The sequence below is a fragment of the Neoarius graeffei genome, chromosome 8 (assembly GCF_027579695.1).
Source record: "Neoarius graeffei isolate fNeoGra1 chromosome 8, fNeoGra1.pri, whole genome shotgun sequence".
Lineage (NCBI taxonomy): Eukaryota > Metazoa > Chordata > Actinopteri > Siluriformes > Ariidae > Neoarius > Neoarius graeffei.
The window spans coordinates 26,347,747-26,373,234 of NC_083576.1; the positions used below are offsets into that span (position 1 = coordinate 26,347,747).

At 42.1% G+C, this 25,488-nt stretch overlaps 1 protein-coding gene across 2 annotated transcripts in view; it reads left to right on the forward strand.

Moving 5' to 3' along the window:
• Nucleotides 1–25,488, forward strand: part of gria3b (glutamate receptor, ionotropic, AMPA 3b) — a 476,246-nt gene that overhangs the window by 127,410 nt on the left and 323,348 nt on the right. For both annotated transcript variants that reach the window (XM_060927491.1, XM_060927492.1), the window contains exon 3: nt 6,724–6,963. In XM_060927491.1, coding sequence (XP_060783474.1) covers nt 6,724–6,963 — 240 coding nt within the window. The remainder of the gene's footprint in view (nt 1–6,723; nt 6,964–25,488) is intronic.

Below are 25,488 nucleotides of genomic sequence, written 5' to 3' on the forward strand. Positions count from 1 at the left end.
GAACTCTATTAGAGAACTAAGGGTTGGGCTATTTAAGGACTGTGCTGGTGCAAATACAATGCGAAGTATTATGCCACGTTCAGTGCGCATTACTGAGCCTTGTTTCCCCTGTTTGTGGTTTTCCTGGTTTCTCGACTCCTGTTCCTGGTTCTAGTTCTCATTCTCATTTTACCTCTGACATCCTGTTTGCGCCTCGACCGACCCTTTGCCTGTTTTCTTGTTTATGACCTTGCCTGCCGATTTGGACTGTGCTTTAGTGTGTGTTTGATGCACTTCATGTATATACCACACTGTATTATAATAAACGCTTCTGTCACATACATATGCAAGTTTATATATGAATCATGAGCAAAGGAGGAACCCCTTGAAAATTTTTGGGGAGGGGCAATCAGGCCAGTGGTTAATGCAGCAGAGGAGGCCATTGCTCTAGAGTGCCTCCTAAAGGCAACCACTCCAGTGGCCAACTCAGCTGAGGAGGTCGTTGCTTCTGAGCTCCCTCCAGTGGCCAACTCAGCTGAGGAGACCATCATCCCCGCACTCCCTCCAGTGGCCGAGACAGCAGAGGAGGCTGCCTCGTTTGAGCTGGTTTCTCAGCCAGAACCAGCACCTGAATCCATGCCTGAACCCGTGCCAGCATCTGTTCCTGTTCCAGCACCAGCGCCTGCTCCTGAGCCAGAGGCGGAGCCAGAGTCAGCACCAGTGTCTGCTCCCAAGCCAGAGGCAGAGCCAGAGTCAGTGTCTGCTCCCGAGCCAGAGGCAGAGCCAGAGTCAGCACCAGTGACTGCTTCTGAGCCAGAGTCAGCACCAGTGTCTGCTCCTGAGCCAGAGGTAGAGCCAGAGCCAGCACCAGTGTCTGTTCTTGAGCCAGAGGCAGAGCCAGGGCCTGCATCAGGGCCCGCTCCAGTGCCAGAGCCTGCGTCAGGGCCCGCTCCAGTGTTGGAGCCTGCGTCGGAGTCTACTCCAGAGCCAGCATTGGAGCCAGTGTCAGAGCCAGCATCAGAGCCCACGTCCAGTCCAGAGACCTCTACAGAGCCCGAGTCCAGTCCAGAGCCTGAGCCTGTAACCAAGCCCAGTCCAGAGCCATCTACAGAGCTCGAGTCCAGTCCAGAGTCATCTACAGAGCTCGAGCCCAGTCCAGAGTCCATGTCATTGTCAGAGCATGAGTCCAGTCCAGAGTCCACGTCTAGTCCCGAGGTCAGGCCTACTCCTAGCCAAGAACCCAAGTCATGTCCAGAGCCTGAGCCTAAACCCCCACCGGGGCCAAGTATGATGGATTTTCACTCCCAGAGGGAGCTCTTTAGGAGGGGGTTCTGTCAGACCTACGCGCTGTGGCATGTACACCAGAAGGCGTGCCTCAGGCTGCTTGCGCACCGAGTAAGTTCCAGCATGTGCACCGTGAACAAGGCGCACCTGAACTCTATTAGAGAACTAAGGGTTGGGCTATTTAAGGGCTGCGCTGATGCAAATACAATGCGAAGTATTATGCCACATTCAGTACACATTACTGAGCCTTGTTTCCTGTGTTTGTGGTTTTCCTGGTTTCTCGACTCCTGTTCCTGGTTCTCGTTTTACCTCTGACATCTTGTTTGCGGGGCGGCACGGTGGTGTAGTGGTTAGCGCTGTCGCCTTACAGCAAGAAGGTCCGGGTTCGAGCCCCGTGGCCGGTGAGGGCCTTTCTGTGTGGAGTTTGCATGTTCTCCCCGTGTCCGCGTGGGTTTCCTCTGGGTGCTCCGGTTTCCCCCACAGTCCAAAGACATGCAGGTTAGGTTAACTGGTGACTCTAAATTGACCGTAGGTGTAAATGTGAGTGTGAATGGTTGTCTGTGTCTATATGTCAGCCCTGTGATGACCTGGCGACTTGTCCAGGGTGTACCCCGCCTTTCGTCTGTAGTCAGCTGGGATAGGCTCCAGCTTGCCTGCGACCCTGTAGAACAGGATAAAGCGGCTAGAGATAATGAGATGAGATCTTGTTTGCGCCTTGACCAACCCTTTGCCTGTTTTCTTGTTTATGACCTTGCCTGACAATTTGGGCTGTTTCCTTTAGTGTGTGTTTGATGCACTTCATGTATATATCGCACTGTATAAACACTTCTGCACATACATCTGCCTCCCTCATGTACTTGACATTTGTGTATAATATTTCTTATTTTATTCTAGTTAATGCCATTAATATGAAACAACTGGGTTTCACAAAAGTTTAATTAAATTTGTGTATGTAACAAAAATTCCACATTATTTGAACTTATGGATATATAAATCTATATATATAAATATAATAGGTCAGTGCAATTCATATGATTTTAAGCCAAACAAATGAGCTTTAAATTAGTTTGTCTTCTTATGCATAAATACACACACACACACACACCGGAGCAGGATACGAATTTAATTTTTCTGAAATCGGGGGGGGTTAATGCTAAATTTCTTGTGTAAACAGTCCTGTGAAAGACTTATGAATAAATTTATTTGTATCCAGCTTGATAAATGAGGCCCAGTGTCAGTATGTATCACAATGGGCCTCATTCATCAATGTTTTAGTAAAGCTGTGTATAAATGTCTGTGTCAGCCAAACTGAAATAAAACTTTCCACAAGATTCATAAAAGTCTCAGAAAAAGTTGATTTTCCTCATAGTTGCATGAGTATTTTGATCATCCATGATAAGCCAAGCATGTTCCCGATACATCTCATTTGCATTTAGGGACACCCAAAACAGTTCAAGTGCACAGAGGGATGGAAGCAGAAAATGAATGATCAGGATAAAGTCTGAAAGACAGAAGTGGAAATTAATTTGACTCACTTCTATGCTGATAATAATAATAATAATATCCATCCATTATCTGTAGCTGCTTATCCTGTCCTACAGGGTCACAGGCAAGCTGGAGCCTATCTCCAAACTAATAAATATCGGCGGTCAGCAAGAACCTCTGTGTGATCAGCCGTTCATTTAGCGACAAAATGATGTAACTGTCAGTGCACGGTCAAGGTAACCCTGTAGATGGCAGTAATACAACACTGGATGCTAGCTCCAAAAAACCCAAAAGAAGAGGAAGAATAAGGTAAACCTGCGCATGCGCACACCGGACTTCCTCTGTCTGCTTGATTGTGCAAAGTGAGTGATTTCATGCACATTATTTGCTAGGGAATACCATCCATCCATTATCTGTAACCACTTATCCTGTTCAGGGTTGCAGACAAGCTGGAGCCTATCCCAGCTGACTATGGGCGAGAGGCAGGGTACACCCTGGACAAGTTGCCAGATCATCGCAGGGCTGACACTTATGGCCCTTTTCCACTACCCTTTTTCAGATCACTTCAGCTCGCTTCAGCTCACTTCAGCCCGACACGGCTCGCGTTTCGACTACCTCAGAGCGGCGCGACTCAGCTCGCTTCAGCCCTGCTTAGCACCCAAAACTCGCACGGTTTTGGAGTGGGGCTGAAGCGAGCCAAACCGAGCCGAGTGGGGCTAGGGGCGTGAGGAGACACTCCCCTGTGCACTGATTGGTGAGGAGGAGTGTCCTCACACGTCCCGCGAGCACGCTGGGATCTGTAAACACCGTAAACCCGGAAGAAGAAGAATTACGAATTATGAGAATTTCTGAAGCCTTATGCGCCTCGCTTCATCTATACGCTCTTGCCAGTATCTGTTGGCGTTGTCGGTGACAACAAGCCACAGCACCAAGACCAGCAACACTAACAACTCCATGTCCTCCATGTTTATTGTTTACTATACGGGGCGTGAGACTACCGCTTAAAAGCTCACTGATGTCACTGTTTGCGCCACCTAATGACATCACGTGACGTCCACCCACTTTCGCTAACTCCACCCAATGTGTCCACCCACTTCCAGCCAGCACGGTTCAGCGCGGTTGTAGTCGAAATGCAACTCCAACAGCCCCACTCAGCTCGACTCAGCCCAACTCAGCACGGCACGGCTCAGCCCAACTCAGCCGCGTTGGTAGTGGAAAAGCGGCAATAGAGACAAACAACCATTCACACTCACACCTACTGTCAATTTAGAGCCACCAATTAATCTAACCTGCATGTCTTTGGACTGTGGGGGAAACCAGAGCACCCAGAGGAAACCCACGCAGACACAGGGAGAACATGTACACTCCACACAGAAAGGCCCCTGTCAGCCACTGGGCTTGAACCCAGAACCTTCTTGCTGTGAGGCGACAGTGCTAACCACTATACCACTGTGCCACCCACTAGGGAATACCCTCAACTTAAATAACTTCCCAGCCACAGAATGGCATGATATTTTGTGAGATGTTACAGAAATAAACATATATCACAATTACCAAATTTCAGAGGGAACTAAATTTCACAGATTTTATGAAATCAAAAGGCCGTCTACCTTTAATCCCTGATCTAGTAAACTAACATGAGTATGTGTTATTAATAGACTCCAAAGCACTTCGATAATTTGGTTTGGATCAGGGCGTCTGCTAAATGTTATAAATATAATAAAATAAGCAGTTAAACTTGACAATGTATTCCACATTCAAAAGTAATAGTAATCCATACAAAGTGTATGATTTGAGGTCAGTCAAGTGACAGTTTACCTTAGTGTGCTTATGAGTAAATGTACACATAGGCAGGAGTAGAATATGAACTTTTTTCAGAATTTAGGGGACTTCCATGAATATCAAATTACTTGTGTAAATGCTTGTATGAACATTTTATGCCTAAATCCCTTAATATTCAGCTTGCGGCCCACTGCCATTAAAACCTGAACGTGAGATTGGTTGAAAGGAAATGTGGCATGCATTTTAATCTATAAAATAACCCTCCAATTATACACTGTGACTAACCGTGAAACCATGACAACTCAAGTCAACACAGAATAAACAAACATTATTAAAATGTGACTATGTCTCATGAAAAACAATGAGCTTGGACTTTGTCACAAACCTCTGACTGAGTTTTTGTGTTTGTTTGTTTTTAATTAACATTTATATCAGTTTTCTCCTAATTACATAGAAGAATGATATGAAGAGCAAAGGAATTATTTGGCATGGCCTCCCTCGCAATAGTACCAGTAAACATCCATGTCTAGTCAGTCTCCAGACAGGCAATCAAACAGTATTCCCTGATACAATCTGAACAGGAGGCATTCAAAAAACGAAAAGCGCTACACCGTCAAGAACATGTAAGCTTAAGGGAGTGTCCAGATGATCAGTGGGAAAGGCAGGCTAGTACAAAAAAAAAGGCCTTTCAATCAGAACAGCAAGGCAGCAGGCATTCAGAGGCATATTTATCGAAGTAGCATGCACTTGTTCAAAGGCTAGTCTAATAAGTCCAGAACAGCTGAAGGGAAAGAGTCAGTCGACAATTCTTCTCTTGGGAGAGAGGCTATGCCAGTGCTGGCCCCAATTACGAGTAAACTGAGGTAAAAGCACTGAGGCACTGTCAGAAATGCCTCAAGGAGTGAGCCGCTGCACGGACACACGCACATACACTCTCTCTCTCACACACACATACACACACATGCACCCACTGCTCTCAGCCTGTCACTAATGTAGAACTGTTAGCACACACACAGAGCCAAGTGATATATCAGCATGCATGTGTACACCTCACACTAGGGATGCAGTATTGTGTCAGAGGCAAAGCTTCAAAGGTGCAAGTAACACTGTAATGGACCTAAGCAAGTCATCACGAGCACAGCAGAACTGCCAACGTGGCCTCAAAATTGAACATTCACATTTACAAAAGGTGCATGGTTAAGGTCAGAGTGGATGATTTGCTCGTTGCTTTTCTTTTCCTTTGTTTTTCCTTTTTATTGCAATCCAACTAATCTGTCACCTTTTACACTCACTATGAGTATTGTGTCAGATTGTGTCAGCATCCTGAAATTGACTCATTTTTTAATGGGTTAGGAAGTATGGATGAGTACCTTTCTGAAATTTAAAACTCATCTCATCTCATCATCTCTAGCCGCTTTATCCTTCTACAGGGTCGCAGGCAAGCTGGAGCCTATCCCAGCTGACTACGGGCGAAAGGCGGGGTACACCCTGGACAAGTCGCCAGGTCATCGCAGGGCTGACACATAGACACAGACAACCATTCACACTCACATTCACACCTACGGTCAATTTAGAGTCACCAGTTAACCTAACCTGCATGTCTTTGGACTGTGGGGGAAACCGGAGCACCCGGAGGAAACCCACGCGGACACGGGGAGAACATGCAAACTCCACACAGAAAGGCCCTCGCCGGCCCCGGGGCTCAAACCCAGGACCTTCTTGCTGTGAGGCAACAGCGCTAACCACTACACCACCGTGCCGCCAAATTTAAAACTACTACAGTGAACTGGTCAACAAACCATTAAAAACTAGAGTGTCAAATTGGTGCCATTTCATGCAGATGTGCATAATTGCATTCATTTGCTTCAAGTGTCTTGAGAGGATTAGAAACAGTTAATCAACCCATCATCCAATTTTTGCTAGGGGGCAAAAGTCTACTGATGAGTGTAATGTGCCAGAATTAGCTCCTCCCTCATATCCACGTCCATGTCATCCATGTCAATTCACATGATTTTTAGACCAATGTCATTTGATTCCTAGGCTCACTTACATTTTAATGTGACTCTTTCATGATCACTGAAAGAATTTTTCTGTGTAAATAGTTTTGGAAATAGGTTTTGTTTTGTCCTTGTTTTTATAGCTAGCTAACACTGTCACTTTCTCTCTCTCCCTCTCATCTTGCCCTGATTGCAGTCTGTTCTCAGTTCTCCAGAGGAGTCTACGCCATCTTCGGCTTCTATGATAAGAAGTCCATGAACACGCTGACCTCCTTCTGTGGCGCCCTCCACACTTCCTTCATTACTCCCAGTTATCCAATCGACTCTGACGTCCAGTTTGTCATCCAGATGCGCCCGCCCCTAAAGGGGGCCGTCCTTAGTCTCCTGACCTATTATAGATGGGAGAAGTTTGTGTACCTCTACGATACAGATAGAGGTAAGTGCTTTCTCGTAACTTCTCAAAGATCTACAGAAAATAAGTGCAACCACAAGAACAGCAATTAATAGCATTAATTCTAATACTATTGTGGAACACACTGGAAGGTTGAAGACCAGCTTCACCTAATTGGAGTTGATAATGTAATTACAGAATAATTTAAACCAAAACCAAATATTTTGTCATATCAACAATCCCAAAGGCACATTTTCATCCCCAGTTCCTTAATAAAAGGTGGGTTCCATCTGAGACATAAGCCTGAGCATAGGCGCAGAGGCAGCTAAACATTGCTACAGTGACTGTTGGAAAGCAATACCCAGTGACATGTGCTGACATGCACAGCCTAATACAGTGATATTTTTTTTCAACAATAACCTCCTCCACATGTTTCCAGTAGCTGTTCTTGACACTTGCACCGCAGTAAGGAGGGATTTTAGATTTTTACTTGCTAAAACACTATTTCAGTTCAGTTCAATTCAATATTTCTAGGATTTCTGGCATGAACAGCTCTTTTCATGAGTGCTCATAACATAACATCTCAAACTCTGACGTGCTCATTAGATATGTTCTTTAAAAAAAAAAAATCCACTGTGTTTTATTGCATCACCTGACTTTTGTTATTCTTCAGTTAACAGATTGTTAGCTTGATGTTCTCCTGTAAATGTTCTTGAAACAGTTTTGAATTTATTGTTCTCTAGATGATTGAGCTGTCCAGGCAGCAAAGCAACCCTTACAATATCCTCTGAAATGTGTTATGATTGAGGCATGGTTCATAAGAAAATATATTTCTTAAGAAGAGCAGACTCTGTCAGTATCTAGACTTTGTATGCCTTTTTATAGCACAGTGCCTGACTCCAATTAGCCTTCTGACAAGTCGTTAGCCCATACTTTTTAAACGTAGGCTCTGAAAGTTTAAATGGTGTATTCAGTATTGAAAAGAATAAGTGATGTTTGTGTGTCATCAGTTCAGATAGAATGTGTTTGAGGATGAGTAATGGAATATTATATGCAAGATGATTCACAAAATTTTTTCTTGCAAGTTGGTGTATATTTTAAGAAGAGGAAGCATTTATTTGTCACATGCACATTCAAGCACAGTGAAATCTGTCCTCTGCATTTAATCCATCTGAAGCAGTGAGCACATGCATGCACACACTCATGCAAGTGAGCAATGAGCACACACACATACCCAGAGCGGTGGGCAGCTATGCTGCAGCACCCAAGCAACAGTTAGGGGTTAGGTGCCTTGCTCAAGGGCACTTCAGCCCAAGGCCACCCCATGTTAACCTAACTGCATGTCTTTGAACTGTGGGGAAAACCAGAGCACCCAGAGTAAGCCCATGCAGACACAGGGAAAACATGCAAACTCCACACAGAAAGGCCTCCGTTGGCCACTGGACTCGAACCCAGAACCTTCTTGTTGTGAGGTGACAGTGCTAGCCATTATACCACCGTATATGGGATAAGTAAAGAAGCAATGAGAGTAGGGGAAGGTGATGAAAGGTGAGATAAATGTCTGGGTAAAGGAAGACATTCTGGCAAAACCATGTAATATGTACATACATTTATAAACTCATCATCACTGGACAAAGTATACTGTATATACTTATGTTGTCACACATTCATTCATGTTCAGTAACTGCTTTATCCAGGTCAGGGTTATGATGAATCTGATGCCTATTCCAGGAACACTGGGCAGGAGACTTCTCAAGTCTGATGCCAGTCGATTCCTGGGCACCATGCACACACATTCACACTCTTATTCACATGTAGGGGAAATTTAGCATCGCCAGTCAGCTAATATTTATGTTTTTGGACAGGGATTGGAGACCAGCAAGCATGGAGGAAACCTTTATGACCACAAGGAGAACATGCAAAATGAAAAATTCACTCTCAAAACCTCAAACATTCAAAACTCTGAACCAGTTACTCTGATGTTGTGAGGTGGCACACAGCATCAGTTTATAATTTAGATATAAAACAGCATCTGTCTAACATACAAAGGCTTTGTATAATTGAAAACTGAGAGGTTGGCACAGTGGTGTAGTGGTTAGCACTGTCGTCTCACAGCAAGAAGGTTCTGGGTTTGAGCCCAGTGGCTGACGGGGGCCTTTCTGTGTGGAGTTTGCACGTTCTCCCCATGTCTGCGCAGATTTCCTCCGGGTGCTCCAGTTTCCTCCACAGTCCAAAGACATGCAGGTTAGGCTAATTGGTGGCCCTAAATTGACTGTAGGTATGAATGGTTGTTTGTCTCTATGCGTCAGCCCTGCGATAATCTGGCGGCTTGTCCAGGGTGTAGCCCGCCTCTTGCCCATACTCAGCTGGGATAGGCTCCAGCTTGCCCGTGACCCTGCACAGGATAAGCGGTTACGGATAATGGATGGATGGATCAATATGTGACCCCACACGCAAAAGTGGGACAAGCTGGAAGAAGTAAGTATCATTGAAAAATGGGAGTTGCAAGTGTGTTAACATATTTGGGACTATTAAGCCTCTATAACCATGACAGAACATGTAAAGTAGGCAATGCAGGTAACTGGTTCAAGATGTCATAAGAATGTTAATGAAAAACCAGGCTGGCACTAGGAGCAAATAACCAGTTCAAACCATATTGACCATATTTCCTGGTGTCTCTCTCTTTTTTCTTTTTTTTTTTTGCTTTAGTGTTGCCTGGTTGTCATCATTTCAGTCTGCCTGACCTCACTAATGCAGAGTTCAACAAAGTTGACCATGTTCCTAAAGACACATGAAAATCTGCTGAAGATGTTCATTTGAATTTTATAGAATAGAATTGGCTTTTTACACAGTAACAAATTGCTCATCACCATTCATTTTTAACAAAACTTAAGCAGCTGGTTGAAGCATCATGTGGAGCAGAAGGATATTTGGCAAGCTAGCTTTATCCCAATAGTGCATTGCATGTATGCCACAACTGAAAAGTTCCACTTTTCTGTTTACAACCTATGAATCAACTTGGTCAAGTCAAGTCAAGTTTATTTGTATAGTGCTTTTAACAATAAACATTGTCGCAAAGCAGCTTTACAGAATTTGAACGACTTAAAACATGAGCTAATTTTATCCCTAATCTATCCCCAATGAGCAAGCCTGTGGCGACGGTGACAAGGAAAAACTCCCTCAGACGACATGAGGAAGAAACCTCGAGAGGAACCAGACTCAAAAGGGAACCCATCCTCATTTGGGCAACAACAGACAGCATGACTATAACATTAACAGTTTTAACATGAAGACAGTTTCATTGATGTTATAACTCTTCATTGATGGAAACTTGAGTGCAAAAGTGTTCATGACAACTGCAGTCCTAAAGTTAGCAAGTCAACTGTAGTCCTCAGCCATAAAAGCATTACTGTAAGAATCCAGAGCATCCTCCAGGTATAACCCTCAACTGTCCTCATGAGGCTGTCCTCCACAGGAGTGATGCGATAAAACTCCAACCAGACACAGGGCACCAGGATGGATCAAGCAAGTCCAAGGGGCAAAAGAGGCCAGCATCTCAATCCCAGGACCAACATGTAACTCAGAGGGACAGATGGGGGGGGGGGGGGGGGGGGGAGAAAGAGAGAGAAAGAAAACACAGGTTGTTAGGTATGCCCTAAAAAATGACACAAGTATTAAATCTGTGTGGTAGGCTCACAGAGACGAGTCTCTTGACATCAGGCATAACACACAACAATGGCATGTTAATATGGTTAAAAAATATCATGACCTGCTCTGGCTGGATGCTTGATTGGGTGATGGGAGCACACTCCTCAGCAATGATGAGATGCAGATGGGACCCTTAGGGCTGGCCAAGACAATTCAGTTACGTTTCACCGGGTCTGGGACATGTGACAGAATGTCTGACGGCCAATTCCCTGCAGGCTACGAGAGCCAGTCGAGATCTCCACCCTCTCCACCAAAAGATTTTCTGTTGACACCATGTAACTCAGAGGGACAGATTTGGGGGGGGGGGGAAAGAAAACACAGGTTGTTAGGTATGCCCAATGTCACCTGAATAAGTAGGAGCAGTATACATATTGCACCGAGTACAAGCAGGGACTCCGGCAACTAACTATTACAGCATAACTAAAAGGAGAGAGCCAGAAGGTAACACAGGCATGAGGGAGCCCCGGGACATAAAGCAGCCAGCCACTACACTGTCAACAAACTCGAGTGAGCAAGTGAGTGGGGACTGACAGCATCCATACATCCCAGTTTACCAAAACACTCTATGTCTGAGGACCCTCCAGATCTCCTTTACCTCATAAACACCATTAACAAAAGGCTTGACTAAACAGATATGTTTTCAGCCTAGACTTAAATGCTGAGACTGTGTCTGATTCCCGAACATTACTTGGAAGGCTGTTCCATAACTGTGGGGCTTTGTAAGAAAAGGCTCTGCCCCCTGATGTAGCCTTCACTATACGAGGTACCAGCAGATAGCCTGCACCTTTTGATCTAAGTAGGCGTGGCGGGTCATAGAGGAGCAGAAGTTCACTCAGGTACTGTGGTGCGAGACCATTTAGTGCTTTAAAGGTCAATAGTAGTATTTTATAATCAATACGAAATTTGATTGGGAGCCAATGCAGTATGGATAAGACAGGCGTGATGTGGTCATATTTTCTAGTTCTAGTAAGGACTCTTGCTGCTGCATTTTGAATGAACTGGAGCTTGTTTATGCACTTGTTGGAACATCCAGACAGTAAGGCATTACAATAATCCAACCTGGAGGTAACGAAAGCATGAACTAGTTTTTCTGCATCATGCAATGACATTAAATTTCTTATCTTTGCAATATTTCTGAGATGAAAGAAAGCTATCCGGGTGATGTTATCAATGTGAGTTTCGAATGAAAGACTGGGGTCAATAATCACTCCGAGGTCTTTTACTGCTGCACGTGAAGAAACAGAAAGGCCATCCAGAGTCACTGTGTAATCAGAAAACTTACTTCTAGCTGTATGTGGTCCTAGCACAAGTACTTCAGTCTTGTCAGAGTTAAGCAGAAGGAAATTAATAAGCATCCAGTGTCTAATGTCCTTAACACATTCGTCAATTCTATTAAGCTGGTGTCTCTCATCAGGTTTTGCAGAGACATACAACTGTGTGTCATCAGCATAACAGTGAAAACTAATACAATGTTTACGAATAATATCGCCCAGAGGTAACATATATAGAGAAAAAAGCAGTGGACCCAAGACAGAACCTTGTGGAACACCAAACTTTACCTCGGTACGTCTAGAAATATCACCATTTATATCAACATACTGATAATGATCAGTTAGATAAGACCTGAGCCAGGAGAGGGCCATTCCCTTAACTCTCAACATTTTCTAGTCTATCCAGAAGAATGGAATGATCAATGGTATCAAATGCTGCACTAAGGTCAAGCAGCACAAGTAGCGAGACACAGCCCTGATTAGACACCAACAGTAGGTCATTTACTACTTTAACCAGTGCTGTCTCTGTGCTATGATGAGGTCTAAATCCTGACTGATACATTTCATGGATGTTATTCCTATGTAAATATGAGCATAACTGCTGTGCCACAGCTTTTTCAAGGATCTTGGAGATAAAGGGGAGGTTTGATATTGGCCAGTAATTGGACAGCTGACAGGGATCAAGGTCAGGTTTTTTAATCAGGGGTTTGATAACTGCTAGTTTAAAGGATTTGGGTACATAGCCAATCATAAGAGAAGAATTTATTATTTTTAGAAGCGGTTCAATTACTCCAGCCATTATCTGTTTGAATAGATGTGTCGGTAAGGGATCTAGTACGCAAGTTGAGGCTTTTGATGTAGAGATTAATGAAAGTAATTCAGTTTCTTTTAGGGGAGTAAAACATTCTAACTGATGATCTGATACAGTTATATTGTTAACTACAAGGTCACTTTCATTGTCTAACCTTAAATTAGTAGTTTGAATTTTTTGTCGGATATTCTCAATTTTGTCATTAAAAAAATTCATGAAGTCGTTGCTACTACATACTGCAGGTGTGCATGTGTTGATAGTGGACTTATTCCTGGTTAATTTTGCTACAGTATTAAATAGGAATCTAGGATTATTTTTGTTATCTTCTATTAGGGAGGAGAAATATGTTGATCTCGCAGCACTAAGAGCTTTTCTATACTTCAGGAAGCTCTCTTTCCAAGCTAATTTGAACACTACCAATTTTGTTTGACGCCATTAACGTTCCAATTTTCGAGTGGTCTGTTTTAATGTGCGAGTGTCATCATTATACCAGGGTGCTAATTTTTTGTCTCTGACCATTTTCCTTTTTAGAGGAGCTACATTATCTAAAGTATGGCGGAATGTTGACTCTAAGCATTCAGTTGCCTGATCAAGTTCTGCAGGGGCTGACAGTGACCCAATCAAAGTTGACAGCTCTAAATTAATAAGCATCCAGTGTCTAATGTCCTTAACACATTCCTCAATTCTATTAAGCTGGTGTCTCTCATCAGGTTTTGCAGAGACATACAACTGTGTGTCATCAGCATAACAGTGGAAACTAATACAATGTTTACGAATAATATCACCCAGAGGTAACATATATAGAGAAAAAAGCAGTGGACCCAAGACAGAACCTTGTGGAACACCAAACTTTACTTCAGTACGTCTAGAAATATCACCATTTACGTATATCAACATACTGATAACGATCAGTTAGATAAGACCTGAGCCAGGAGAGGGCCGTTCCCTTAACTCCCACAACATTTTCTAGTCTATCCAGAAGAATGGAATGATCAATGGTATCAAATGCTGCACTAAGGTTAAGCAACACAAGTAGCGAGACACAGCCCTGATCAGACGCCAACAATAGGTCGTTTACTACTTTAACCAGTGCTGTCTCTGTGCTATGATGAGGTCTAAATCCTGACTGATACATTTCATGGATGTTATTCCTATGTAAATATGAGCAAAACTGTTGTGCCACAGCTTTTTCAAGGATCTTGGAGATAAAGGGGAGGTTTGATATTGGCCGATAATTGGACAGCTGACAGGGATCAAGGTTAGGTTTTTTAAATCAGGGGTTTGATAACTGCTAGTTTAAAGGATTTGGGTACATAGCCAATCGTAAGAGAAGAATTTATTATTTTTAGAAGCGGTTCAATTACTTCAGGTATTACCTGTTTGAATAGGTGTGTAGCTAAGGGATCTCGTACGCAAGCTGAGGCTTTTGATGCAGAGATTAATGAAAGTAATTCAGTTTCTTTAAGGGGAGTAAAACATTCTAACTGATGATCTGATACAGTTATATAGTTAACTACAAGGTCACTTTCATTGTCTGACCTTAAATTAGTAGTTTGAATTTTTTGTTGGATATTCTCAATTTTGTCATTAAAAAAAAATTCATGAAGTCATTGCTACTACATACTGCAGGTGTGCATGTGTCTATAGTGGACTTATTCCTCATTAATTTTGCTACAGTATTAAATAGGAATCTAGGATTATTTTTGTTATCTTCCATTAGGGAGGAGAAATATGTTGATCTCGCAGCACTAAGAGCTTTTCTATACTTCAGGAAGCTCTCCTTCCATGCTAATTTGAACACTACCAATTTTGTTTGATGCCATTTACGTTCCAATTTTCGAGTGGTCTGTTTTAAAGTGCGAGTGTCATCATTATACCAAGTTGCTAATTTTTTGTCTCTGACCATTTTCTTTTTTAGAGGAGCTACATTATCTAAGGTATGGCGGAATGTTGACTCTAAGCATTCAGTTGCCTGATCAAGTTCTGCAGGGGCTGACAGTGACCCAATCAAAGTTGATAACTCTGGGAGATCATTTATAAAGCTCTGTGCAGTAGTTGAGGTGAAAGTACGTTTAATACAGTAGCGTGGTGAGGTGCATATATTATTACTCAGCAGGGATCCCAGACGTCCACTATTTAGCGGAATTCCGCTATTTTGTAGAGAAAGTGTTTTTTTTTTTTTAAATCTCTTATATATCCATTAAAAATATGTTTAAGTAAAATGACCAGCAGAATATGTTCTGATTTGGTTTGCTTGTTTAGCGATGTTTTCATCGGCTTCGTTTGTTCTTGTTGAGATTCGGGAACACTCGGAAGTTAAATTGATGTAAATACCGCGAGCAGTGTTGCCAGATTGCGCGGTTCTCCGCCTAGTTGGGGGGTTTCAATTGCATTTTGGCAGGTTTTGAACATATTTTGGGCTGGAAAACGTCAGGAGTATCTGGCAACACTGACCGCGAGACTGTACGCGATAGAACAAGAGAACAATATGGCTGCGCCCATTTGCTAGAAAACATGTTTTAACTCCGTTCGTGCTTTTGTTTCTAATGCGTTGAACTTAATTCAGAGCACTGCAGGAACATCAGAAAAGCAGAAGGAAAGATCAGAGAAACAAAAGCAGAGAAAACTGGAGGAAAGACAGAATGCACCCCAGAAAAGAGCATTAAATTCCTTTGCAGTGAAACCTTTCAAAAAGAGAGGTTTAAATCAAATATCTCCAGTATTTGCTGTACATATGTATATATCTAATATTACTGAATCATTGATTTCTGCTCATATTCATGATTTTTGAAAAATGAATGTGGCTTATATTAGACTAGTTTTGACATTAACTTGAAACAAAAAAAAAACAAATGAGATGAACTATGGATACTATTGTCATAACAATCAGTGGAATATTTAGGCAAGTATATTCTTCAAAGCTACATTTTCGTCTAATTTTTATAATTTTTTTTACCACTTATGTCATTGATTACAAAATATGGCATCAAATAGATACACATTATGGTTAAATTCTGTTGCTTTTCTATGTTAAATCTATGTAAAAAATGTGTTCTATAGCATCTTTAAATGTTAAAATCTCAACAGCTTCAGGCAGCCCCCTTGACCCCTGCTGATAGTTTCTCATCTCATCTCATTATCTCTAGCCGCTTTATCCTTCTACAGGGTCGCAGGCAAGCTGGAGCCTATCCCAGGTGACTACGGGCGAAAGGCGGGGTACACCCTGGACAAGTCGCCAGGTCATCACAGGGCTGACACATAGACACAGACAACCATTCACACTCACATTCACACCTACGGTCAATTTAGAGTCACCAGTTAACCTAACCTGCATGTCTTTGGACTGTGGGGGAAACCGGAGCACCCGGAGGAAACCCACACGGACACGGGGAGAACATGCAAATTCCGCACAGAAAGGCCCTTGCCGGCCACGGGGCTCGAACCCGGACCTTCTTGCTGTGAGGCGACAGCGCTAACCACTAGCCTACACCACCGTGCCGCCCAGTGATAATTTCTTACATTCCTCTATTTTTTTCGATTACTGCTGGGATCCCTGTATTATTACTCAGACATAGTTTGAATGAGATGAGATAATGATCTGAGATAACTTCAGACTGTGGAAGTATGACTATATTGTCTACGTTTAATCTGAATGTTAGTATTAGATCAAGGGTGTGACCACCATTATGGGTCAGTCCTATGACATTCTGATTAATCCCTACTGAATCTAAGATGGACACAAACGCTGTTTTTAAAGGGTCTTCTGGGTTATCGAAGTGAATATTAAAATCTCCGACAACTAATGCTTTGTCTAAGGAAATAACCAGGTCTGAGATAAAATCTGCAAATTCAGAAAGAAACTCAGAATATGGCCCCAGGGGCCTGTAAATAATAAGCAATGGAATTAACTGGGTAGACTTATTTTTCGAGGCTACATACATTATATGAGTATGAAGAACTTCAAATGTATTAAATTTATAACCAGGTTTTTGTGTTACACCTAGATAATCGTTATAAATAACCGCAACGCCTCCTCCTCTGCCAGTTAGACGAGGCTGGTGTATATAACTGTATCCAGGAGGACTCGCTTCATTTACTGTTATATATTCATTTGGCTTAATCCATGTTTCAGTTAAAGTACATTAAACTCCTGATCAGTAATGAGTTCATTAACCATTAGCGCTTTAGATGTAAGAGATCTAACATTTAATAGCCCCACCTTTAGATCAAAGGTGCTGGCAGCAGCTGTACAGTCAGTATGATTAGGTTACTGGAACAAACTCTTTAAAAATGTCTACCTTTTCTACTTGGCACTGGCTATTGCTTCCAGCTTAACCAGCAAACCAAGCTCATACCAGAGTATAAAATGAGCAGATGATGTAGTATAGCTAGCATGCTTACAATGTACGACTATTAGCCTTACTGCCTCTCACAGTCCATTACCAAATCATACCCATGTACCAGTTGAACATCCCATTCCAGATTCAGTCCCGCTATTGCCTTTATAACTCTTCTGGGAAAAATTTTCACTAAATCTTGGAACATAGTTGTGGGGATTTGTTCTCATTTAGCCACACAAGCATTAGTGAGGCCAGGCAGACTGAAATGATGACAACCAGGCATCACAAAAGCAAAAGAAAAGGAGACACCAGGAAATATGGTCAATATGGTTTATTTGCTCCTCGTGCCAGCCCATTTTTTCATTAGCGTTCTTATGATAGCTTGAACCAGTTACCTGCACAGCCTACTTTAAATGTTGCAGATAAAAATAACTCACAGAGCAGCTTAACTGATGGTGCTATTCCAGACTGTTTTCCATGCAAAGCCAACTGCAGGCTACACAAACCTTCTATACATATTGGACCATGTCAGGATGTCTATTTAATCTTCTGTCAAAAGTGGAAGGAATATTTTTTGTGATCCTTCAACAGTTCTCTAACTCTTTATCCTCCAACATAGCATTTCTCTCAGGACAGTAGCAGCAAAATGTCTGTATTGTATTATCCATCCATTATCTGTAGCCGCTTATCCTGTTCTACAGGGTCGCAGGCAAGCTGGAGCCTATCCCAGCTGACTATGGGCAAGAGGCAGGGTACACCCTGGACAAGTCACCAGGTTATCGTAGGGCTGACACAGAGACAAGCAACCATTCACACCTATAGTCAATTTAGAGCCACCAATTAGCCTAACCTGCATGTCTTTGGACTGTGGAGGAAACCCATGCAGACACAGGGAGAACATGCAAATTCCACACAGAAAGGCCCTCGCCGGCCACTGGGCTTGAACCCAGGACCTTCTTGTTGTGCGGCGACAGTACTAACCACTACACCACTGTGCCACCTTATCTTATCTTACCTTATCTTAAAGTGGTGCTTGAAAGTTTGTGAACCCTTTAGAATTTTGTATATTTCTGAATAAAGGATGAATGTTCAGATTCACAGGATATGAGCAATCACATGCTCTGATTGGCTACTCTACTACTAGCCATATACTTTGAGTAGAGAAAAACAAAATGGCGGAGCATGCTGCTGAACCAACCGAGGAGAAAATAAAAACCCTACTCGAAAACAAAACCCCAAAAATACAAAAAAACGCAACAAAATATGGAATAAAAGTATTTGATGGTAGGAATGTATCTTTTTTATTTTTCAAGAATTATTATTATTATAGCATTTTTTTAACAAATTGCTAAAGTCATTTTGCCAGTTTGTTTACATTCTAAGCAGAAATTATTTGGTCGGATGTTTTGTATAAAGTTTTTATTTATCAAATTTGTAAAAAATAAAAATAAAAACACTCTTTCTCAAAATCCATTGAATGTGGAAAGACTAAAACAGTTATTTTGGGCATTTTATTATTGAGGCGGCATGGTGGTATAGTGGTTAGCATTGTCGCCTCACAGCAAAAAGGTTCTGGGTTTGGGCCCAACGGCCAACGGGGGCCTTTCTGTGTGGAGTTTGCATGTTCTCCTCATGTCTGCGTGGGTTTCCTCTGGGTGCTCTGGTTTCCCCCACAATTCAAAAACATGCGGTTAGGTTAATATGGGGCAGCCTTGGGCAGAAGTGCTCTTGAGCAAGGCACCTAACCCCCAACTGCTCCCCGGGCACTCTAGCATAGCTGCCCACTGCTCTGGGTATATGTATGTGCTCAATACTCAATTGTGTGTGTGCATGCATGTATTCACTGCTTTAGGTGGGTTAAATGCAGAGGGTGAATTTGACTGTGCTTGAGTGTGCATGTGACAAATCTTGTTCTTCTTATTCCACTCAATCTTGTCGTACATGCCTTATAGCCATCTCAGGGCTACGTGCCTCGTCGGCTATCAGCTCATGTCCGGCTCAATTTCATGGAATAACTGTTAAATGTTTTAATATAATATAATATAATATAATATAATATAATATAATATCTCATCTCATCTCATTATCTTTAGCCGCTTTATCCTTCTACAGGGTCGCAGGCAAGCTGGAGCCTATCCCAACTGACTACGGGCGAAAGGCGGAGTACACCCTGGACAAGTCGCCAGGTCATCACAGGGCTGACACATAGACACAGACAACCATTCACACCTACGGTCAATTTAGAGTCACCAGTTAACCTAACCTGCATGTCTTTGGACTGTGGGGGAAACCGGAGCACCCGGAGGAAACCCACGCGGACACGGGGAGAACATGCAAACTCCACACAGAAAGGCCCTCGCCGGCCCCGGGGCTCGAACCCAGGACCTTCTTACTGTGAGGCGACAGCGCTAACCACTACACCACCGTGCCGCCCATAATATAATATAATATAATATAATATAATATAATATAATATAATCCCAGTGATGACCTGGCAACTTGTCCAGGGTGTACCCCGCCTTTCGCCCGTAGTCAGCTGGGATAGGCTCCAGCTTGCCTGCGACCCTGTAGAACAGGATAAAGCGGCTAGAGATAATGAGATGAGATGAGATAATATAATGAAAAAGTATTTCTGCTCAGGTCTGGAGCAGCAACAAAACATTGATTTAAAAGGTGTCTTGTTCTATTTACCTGCACAATGCAGCTGCTTTTTTAAAAATTTAAACAGCTATTTTAACAACTCTGAAACATTTAAAAAATATTTACTTTTTCCTCATTTCCTTAAATATTCACACCAGCCATGATTTGTAACCAACCCAACAAGTAATTAATATTAATGAATGTTATGCATCTGCTTATGAATATTCAAGACCAGTAAGCAGTTCCAGTTAAAACATGCAGGAAGCTGTCCTCTACAATAATTTATTCAACATACACAAACATGATTTTGAGAAAAAAAATCATTTAAGGTCTATTAATATGATATAATATGAGAGATAATAAGACATACCATGTTTAATATAATGAACTGTTATCAACAACAATAACAGTTTGTAATATGCAGTTTTATGCATTAAACTACAGTATGAACATATCACTGTAATATTTTGGAAGACTTTTTTTTCGTTCAACAAGATATAATAATGAATAAACGTTATGACTTTAGTCCTTCCTTAGTCAATTGAATTTTATCTTGAGCTTTTAAAAGTACATATTATCACAAAGCAGGTTTAGAGAATTAGTTCGTGAATGAGCAAGCCTCAGGTGGGAGTGGCAAGGAAAAACACCCTTAGACTCTTCTACAGTGCTTTAAAGTCAAACAGAACTAAATGTGTTAAAAAAATGTTTGGTGTGTGTATATTGAGTCCAGGAATAATCAGAGGAGAGTCTTTATGATTATAGCAGCAGTTATTAGGTACAATCTTGTCACCTATATTGTACTGATTGTAGTTTAATAATTCCAGCCAGAAACTATTAATACATCAATACATAATGTAATACTTTACATGACTACATGTGTATTATATAGAAGGAAGCATATTTCTTACACCTTCCATTAGCATTCAGGGCAACAAAACTCTCTCTCTAATGCCTTCTGTCTAGAAACACCTGCCGATAGGACATGATGTTTGTTTTCCTCATCACTCAGAGGTCCTGAACTCTTCCTACCCCTTAGGAGACCTGGCCAGCAATTCTCCTGTCTCTGTGGACAGCAGAGAGAGCAGTACACACAACTCAGTCTTCATAACATCTGCGCTGCCTTTCTGTGTCAACACTGCAGTCTGTGTAGTAGCTCAACCATGGCATGCTGTTTAACCAGTCCTTCGCCCATGAAGGAAAACACCATCATTCTTCCTTCAAATTAAGCAATTCATTAAACTTGAGTGCTTTGGGTTGAAAAAACATGGCCTTTGTGTGACTGTTCTCCCTCATAGAGAGCAAGTTTAAATCAAAGGCACACATGTGGCAGGTCCCATAACCATTTGGAACGCAGTGGCACAACAGTAGGAAGCTGTTCGTATTAGCATTAAAACACATTGGTGCCATTTGGCTCAGTTGTGTCTGAGAATTATAAGTGACTTGATTAAAAATCATGTAGTCCAAGCATAGTAGAGGTGATTGGTGATTTGTGTTTAACCCCTTAAACTCCCAGGATTTGTCAGTGGACCCAGATTTAACATTCCTCACTCCTGTAACCATGTCCCATTCCTTCATTCCTTTAAGTTTTATCATAGTTCCTGAATAATTCATAGCAGTTGCTCAGTACTATAGATAGAATACAAATATCAGCATTAAAATCCACAATTTATGTCTCGGCAAAGTAACACGCAGCTCGTTTGCTAAATGGCAAGATGCCACGACAACATGTTTTCTTCTCCTTCTGGCCATCTTTGACTATAAAATGCGATGTGATCCCATCATGTTTGATAGGTATCACTCCTTCCTGGTGATCTTTGGGCAATTTATCTAATCTTTCTACTCTTGCAGATCTTTTTCATTGTCCTTTATGCAGTATCCTTTCAGATTAGCTGACATAAGCTAATCTTAGGGTGTTGTTTCGTCATACAACTCCCTACACTGAACAAGAGTGTGCATAGGTATTCACCCCCCAAAGTTAATACTTTGTAGATCCACCTTTTGCTGCAATTACAGCTGCAAGTCTCTTGAGGTATGTCTGTATTAGCTTAGCACATCTAGCCACTGGGATTTTTGCCCATTCCTCAAGGCAAAACTGCTCCAACCCCTTCAAGTTAGATGGATTGCGTTGGTGTACAGCAATCTTCAAGTTATGCCACAGATTCTCAATTGGATTGAGGTCTGGGCTTTGATTAGGCCATTCCAAGACATTTAAATGTTTCCTTTTAAACCACCCCAGTGTAGCTTTAGCAGTATGTTTAGGGTCATTGTCCTGCTGGAATGTGAACCTTCATCCCAGTCTCAAACCTCTGGCCAACTCAAACAGGTTTTCCTCCAGAATTGCCCTGTATTTAGTGCCATCCACCTTTCCTTCAATCCTGACCAGCTTTCCTGTCCCTGCAACTGAAAAACATCCCCACAGCATGATGCTGCCACCACCATGCTTCACTTTAGGAATGGTGTTCTCAGGGTGATGGAAAGTGTTGGGTTTATGCCACATATGACATTTCCCATTCTAGCCAAAAATATCACTTTTAGTCTCATCTGACCAGAGAATCTTCTTCCATGTGTTTAAGGAGTCCGCCACATGCTGTTGGACAAATTCCAAACACATTTTCTTAATTTTTTCTTTAAGCAGTGATTTTCTTCTGTCCACTCTAACATAAAGCCCTGCTCTGTGGAGTGTATGGCTTAAAGTGGTCCTATGGACAGATACTACCAGCTCTATGGATCTTTGCAGCTTCTTCAGTGTTATTGTTGGTGCCTTGCCTTTGTTGCATCTCTGATTAATGCCCTCCTTGCCCAGTCTGTGAGTTTTGGTGGGTGACCTTTTCTTGTCAGGTTTGTAGTGGTGCCATATTCTTTCCATTTTGCTATCATGGATTGAATGGTGCACTGTGGGATATTCAAAGATTGGTGTATATATATATATATATATAATCTCATTATCTCTAGCCGCTTTATCCTGTTCTACAGGGTCGCAGGCAAGCTGGAGCCTATCCCAGCTGACTGCGGGCGAAAGGCGGGGTACACCCTGGACAAGTCGCCAGGTCATCACAGGGCTGACACATAGACACAGACAACCATTCACACTCACATTCACACCTACGGTCAATTTAGAGTCACCAGTTAACCTAACCTGCATGTCTTTGGACTGTGGGGGAAACCGGAGCACCCGGAGGAAACCCACGCGGACACGGGGAGAACATGCAAACTCCACACAGAGAGGCCCTTGCCGGCCACGGGGCTCAAACCCAGGACCGTCTTGCTGTGAGGCGACAGTGCTAACCACTACACCACCGTGCCACCATATACTGTATGTATGTGTATATATATATATATATATATATATATATATATATATATATATTTTTTTTTTTTTTTGTAACCCAACCCTGATCTATATTTCTCTACAGCTTTGTCTCTGACCTGTTTGTAGTGCTCCTTGGTTTTCATGTTGCTTGTTTAGTTAGTAGTGTTGCAGACTCAGGGTCCTTCCAGAACAGGTTGATTTATACAGACATCATGTGATAGATCATGTGACACTTTGCACACAGGTGGAGCTTACTCAACGTTTTTATGTGATTTATGAAGTGAATTGGTTGGACCAGTTCTTATTTAGGGGTTTCATACGAAAGGGGGTGAATACCTATGCACACTCCAGATTTCTGTTTTTTCATCTTATTTATTGTTTGTGTAAAAAAAAAAAAAATTGCACCTTTAAAGTGGTAGGCATGTTGTGTAAATCAAATGGCACTAACCCTCCAAAAATCCATTTTAATTCCAGCTTGTAATGCGACAAACAAAACAGGACAAACACCAAGGGGGATGAATACTTTTGTAACACACTGTAAAAACATCCATTTGAAATGTATACAATCCTTATTCATTCTGCATGACCCCAGATCATGCGTATTGATGATGTAAGCAGATTGAAGTCATTTATTTTAATTGCAGGTCATTATGCAGTCTGACATGGAGAGCATGTGTTATCATACATTCTGTTATAGAATTTGGGATTTGAATTATCTTGTACAGCATGGAACATAGTAATCTTTAGATGCACAGAAGTCACACAGTGTTAAACTTGTTTAACACAATGGCCCTCGTTAATGAAATGAATGTATGACATAAAGCTGGGTGTAGAGTCATTTCCAGGCAAAGCTCGGCATTTATCATTGTGGACGTGAGCAGAAGCTATGATCAAATCACACGTCAAGTCTCACCTTGTATATGCAAGTTTTTGAGTCAGTGGGGATAATATATTACATTAATGGTATTTAGCAGATGCTGTTATCCAGCGCAATGTACAACATACCCAGATCAGCCTAGGGAGCAGTTGGGGATTAGGTGCCTTGCTCAAAGGCACTTCAGCCATTCCTGCTGGTCCAAGGAATCGACCTGGTGACCTTTTGGTCCCAAAGCTGCCTCTCTAACCACTCTCTAACATGGCTTAAAGACAAACTTGTTGAGATAAACACCTAAACAGGGAGATACAGTGGTGCTTGAAAGTTTGTGAACCCTTTAGAATTTTCTATATTTCTGCATAAATATGACCTAAAACAACATCAGATTTTCACACAAGTCCTAAAAGTAGATAAAGAGAACCCAGTTAAACAAATGAGACAAAAATATTATACTTGGTCATTTATTTATTGAGGAAAATGATCCAATATTACATATCTGTGAGTGGCAAAAGTATGTGAACCTTTGCTTTCAGTATCTGGTGTGACCCCCTTGTGCAGCAATAACTGCAACTAAACGTTTCCAGTAACTGTTGATCAGTCCTGCACACCGGCTTGGAGGAATTTTAGCCCATTCCTCCATACAGAACAGCTTCAACTCTGGGATGTTGGTGGGTTTCCTCACATGAACTGCTCGCTTCAGGTCCTTCCACAACATTTTAATTGGATTAAGGTCAGGAATTTGACTTGGCCATTCCAAAACATTAACTTTATTCTTCTTTAACCATTCTTTGGTAGAACGACTTGTGTGCTTAGGGTTGTTGTCTTGCTGCATGACCCACCTTCTCTTGAGATTCAGTTCATGGACAGATGTCCTGACATTTTCCTTTAGAATTCACTGGTATAATTCAGAATTCATTGTTCCATCAATGCTTGCCAGCCATCCTGGCCCAGATGCAGCAAAACAGGCCCAAGCCATGATACTACCACCACCATGTTTCACAGATGGGATAAGGTTCTTATGTTGGAATGCAGTGTTTTCCTTTCTCCAAACATAATGCTTCTCATTTAAACCAAAAAGTTCTATTTTGGTCTCATCTGTCCACAAAACATTTTTCCAATAGCCTTCTGCCTTGTTCATGTGATCTTTAGCAAACTGCAGACGAGCAGCAATGTTCTTTTTGGAGAGCAGTGGCTTTCTCCTTGCAACCCTGCCATGCACACCAGTTTTGTCCTGATGGTGGACTTATGAACATTTAACATTAGCCAATATGAGAGAGGCCTTCAGTTGCTTAGAAGTTACCCTGGGGTCCTTTGTGACCTCACCAACTATTACATGCCTTGCTCTTGGAGTGATCTTTGTTGGTCGACCACTCCTGGGGAGGGTAACAATGGTCTTGAATTTCCTGCATTTGTACACAATCTGTCTGACTGTGGATTAGTGGAGTCCAAACTTTTTAGAGATGGTTCTGTAACCTTTTCCAGCCTGATGAGCATCAACAACATTTTTCCTGAGGTCCTCAGAAATCTTCTTTGTTTGTGCCATGTTACACATGTGTTGTGTAACATGTGTTGTAAAGATCAGACTTTGATAGATCCCTGTTTTTTAAATAAAACAG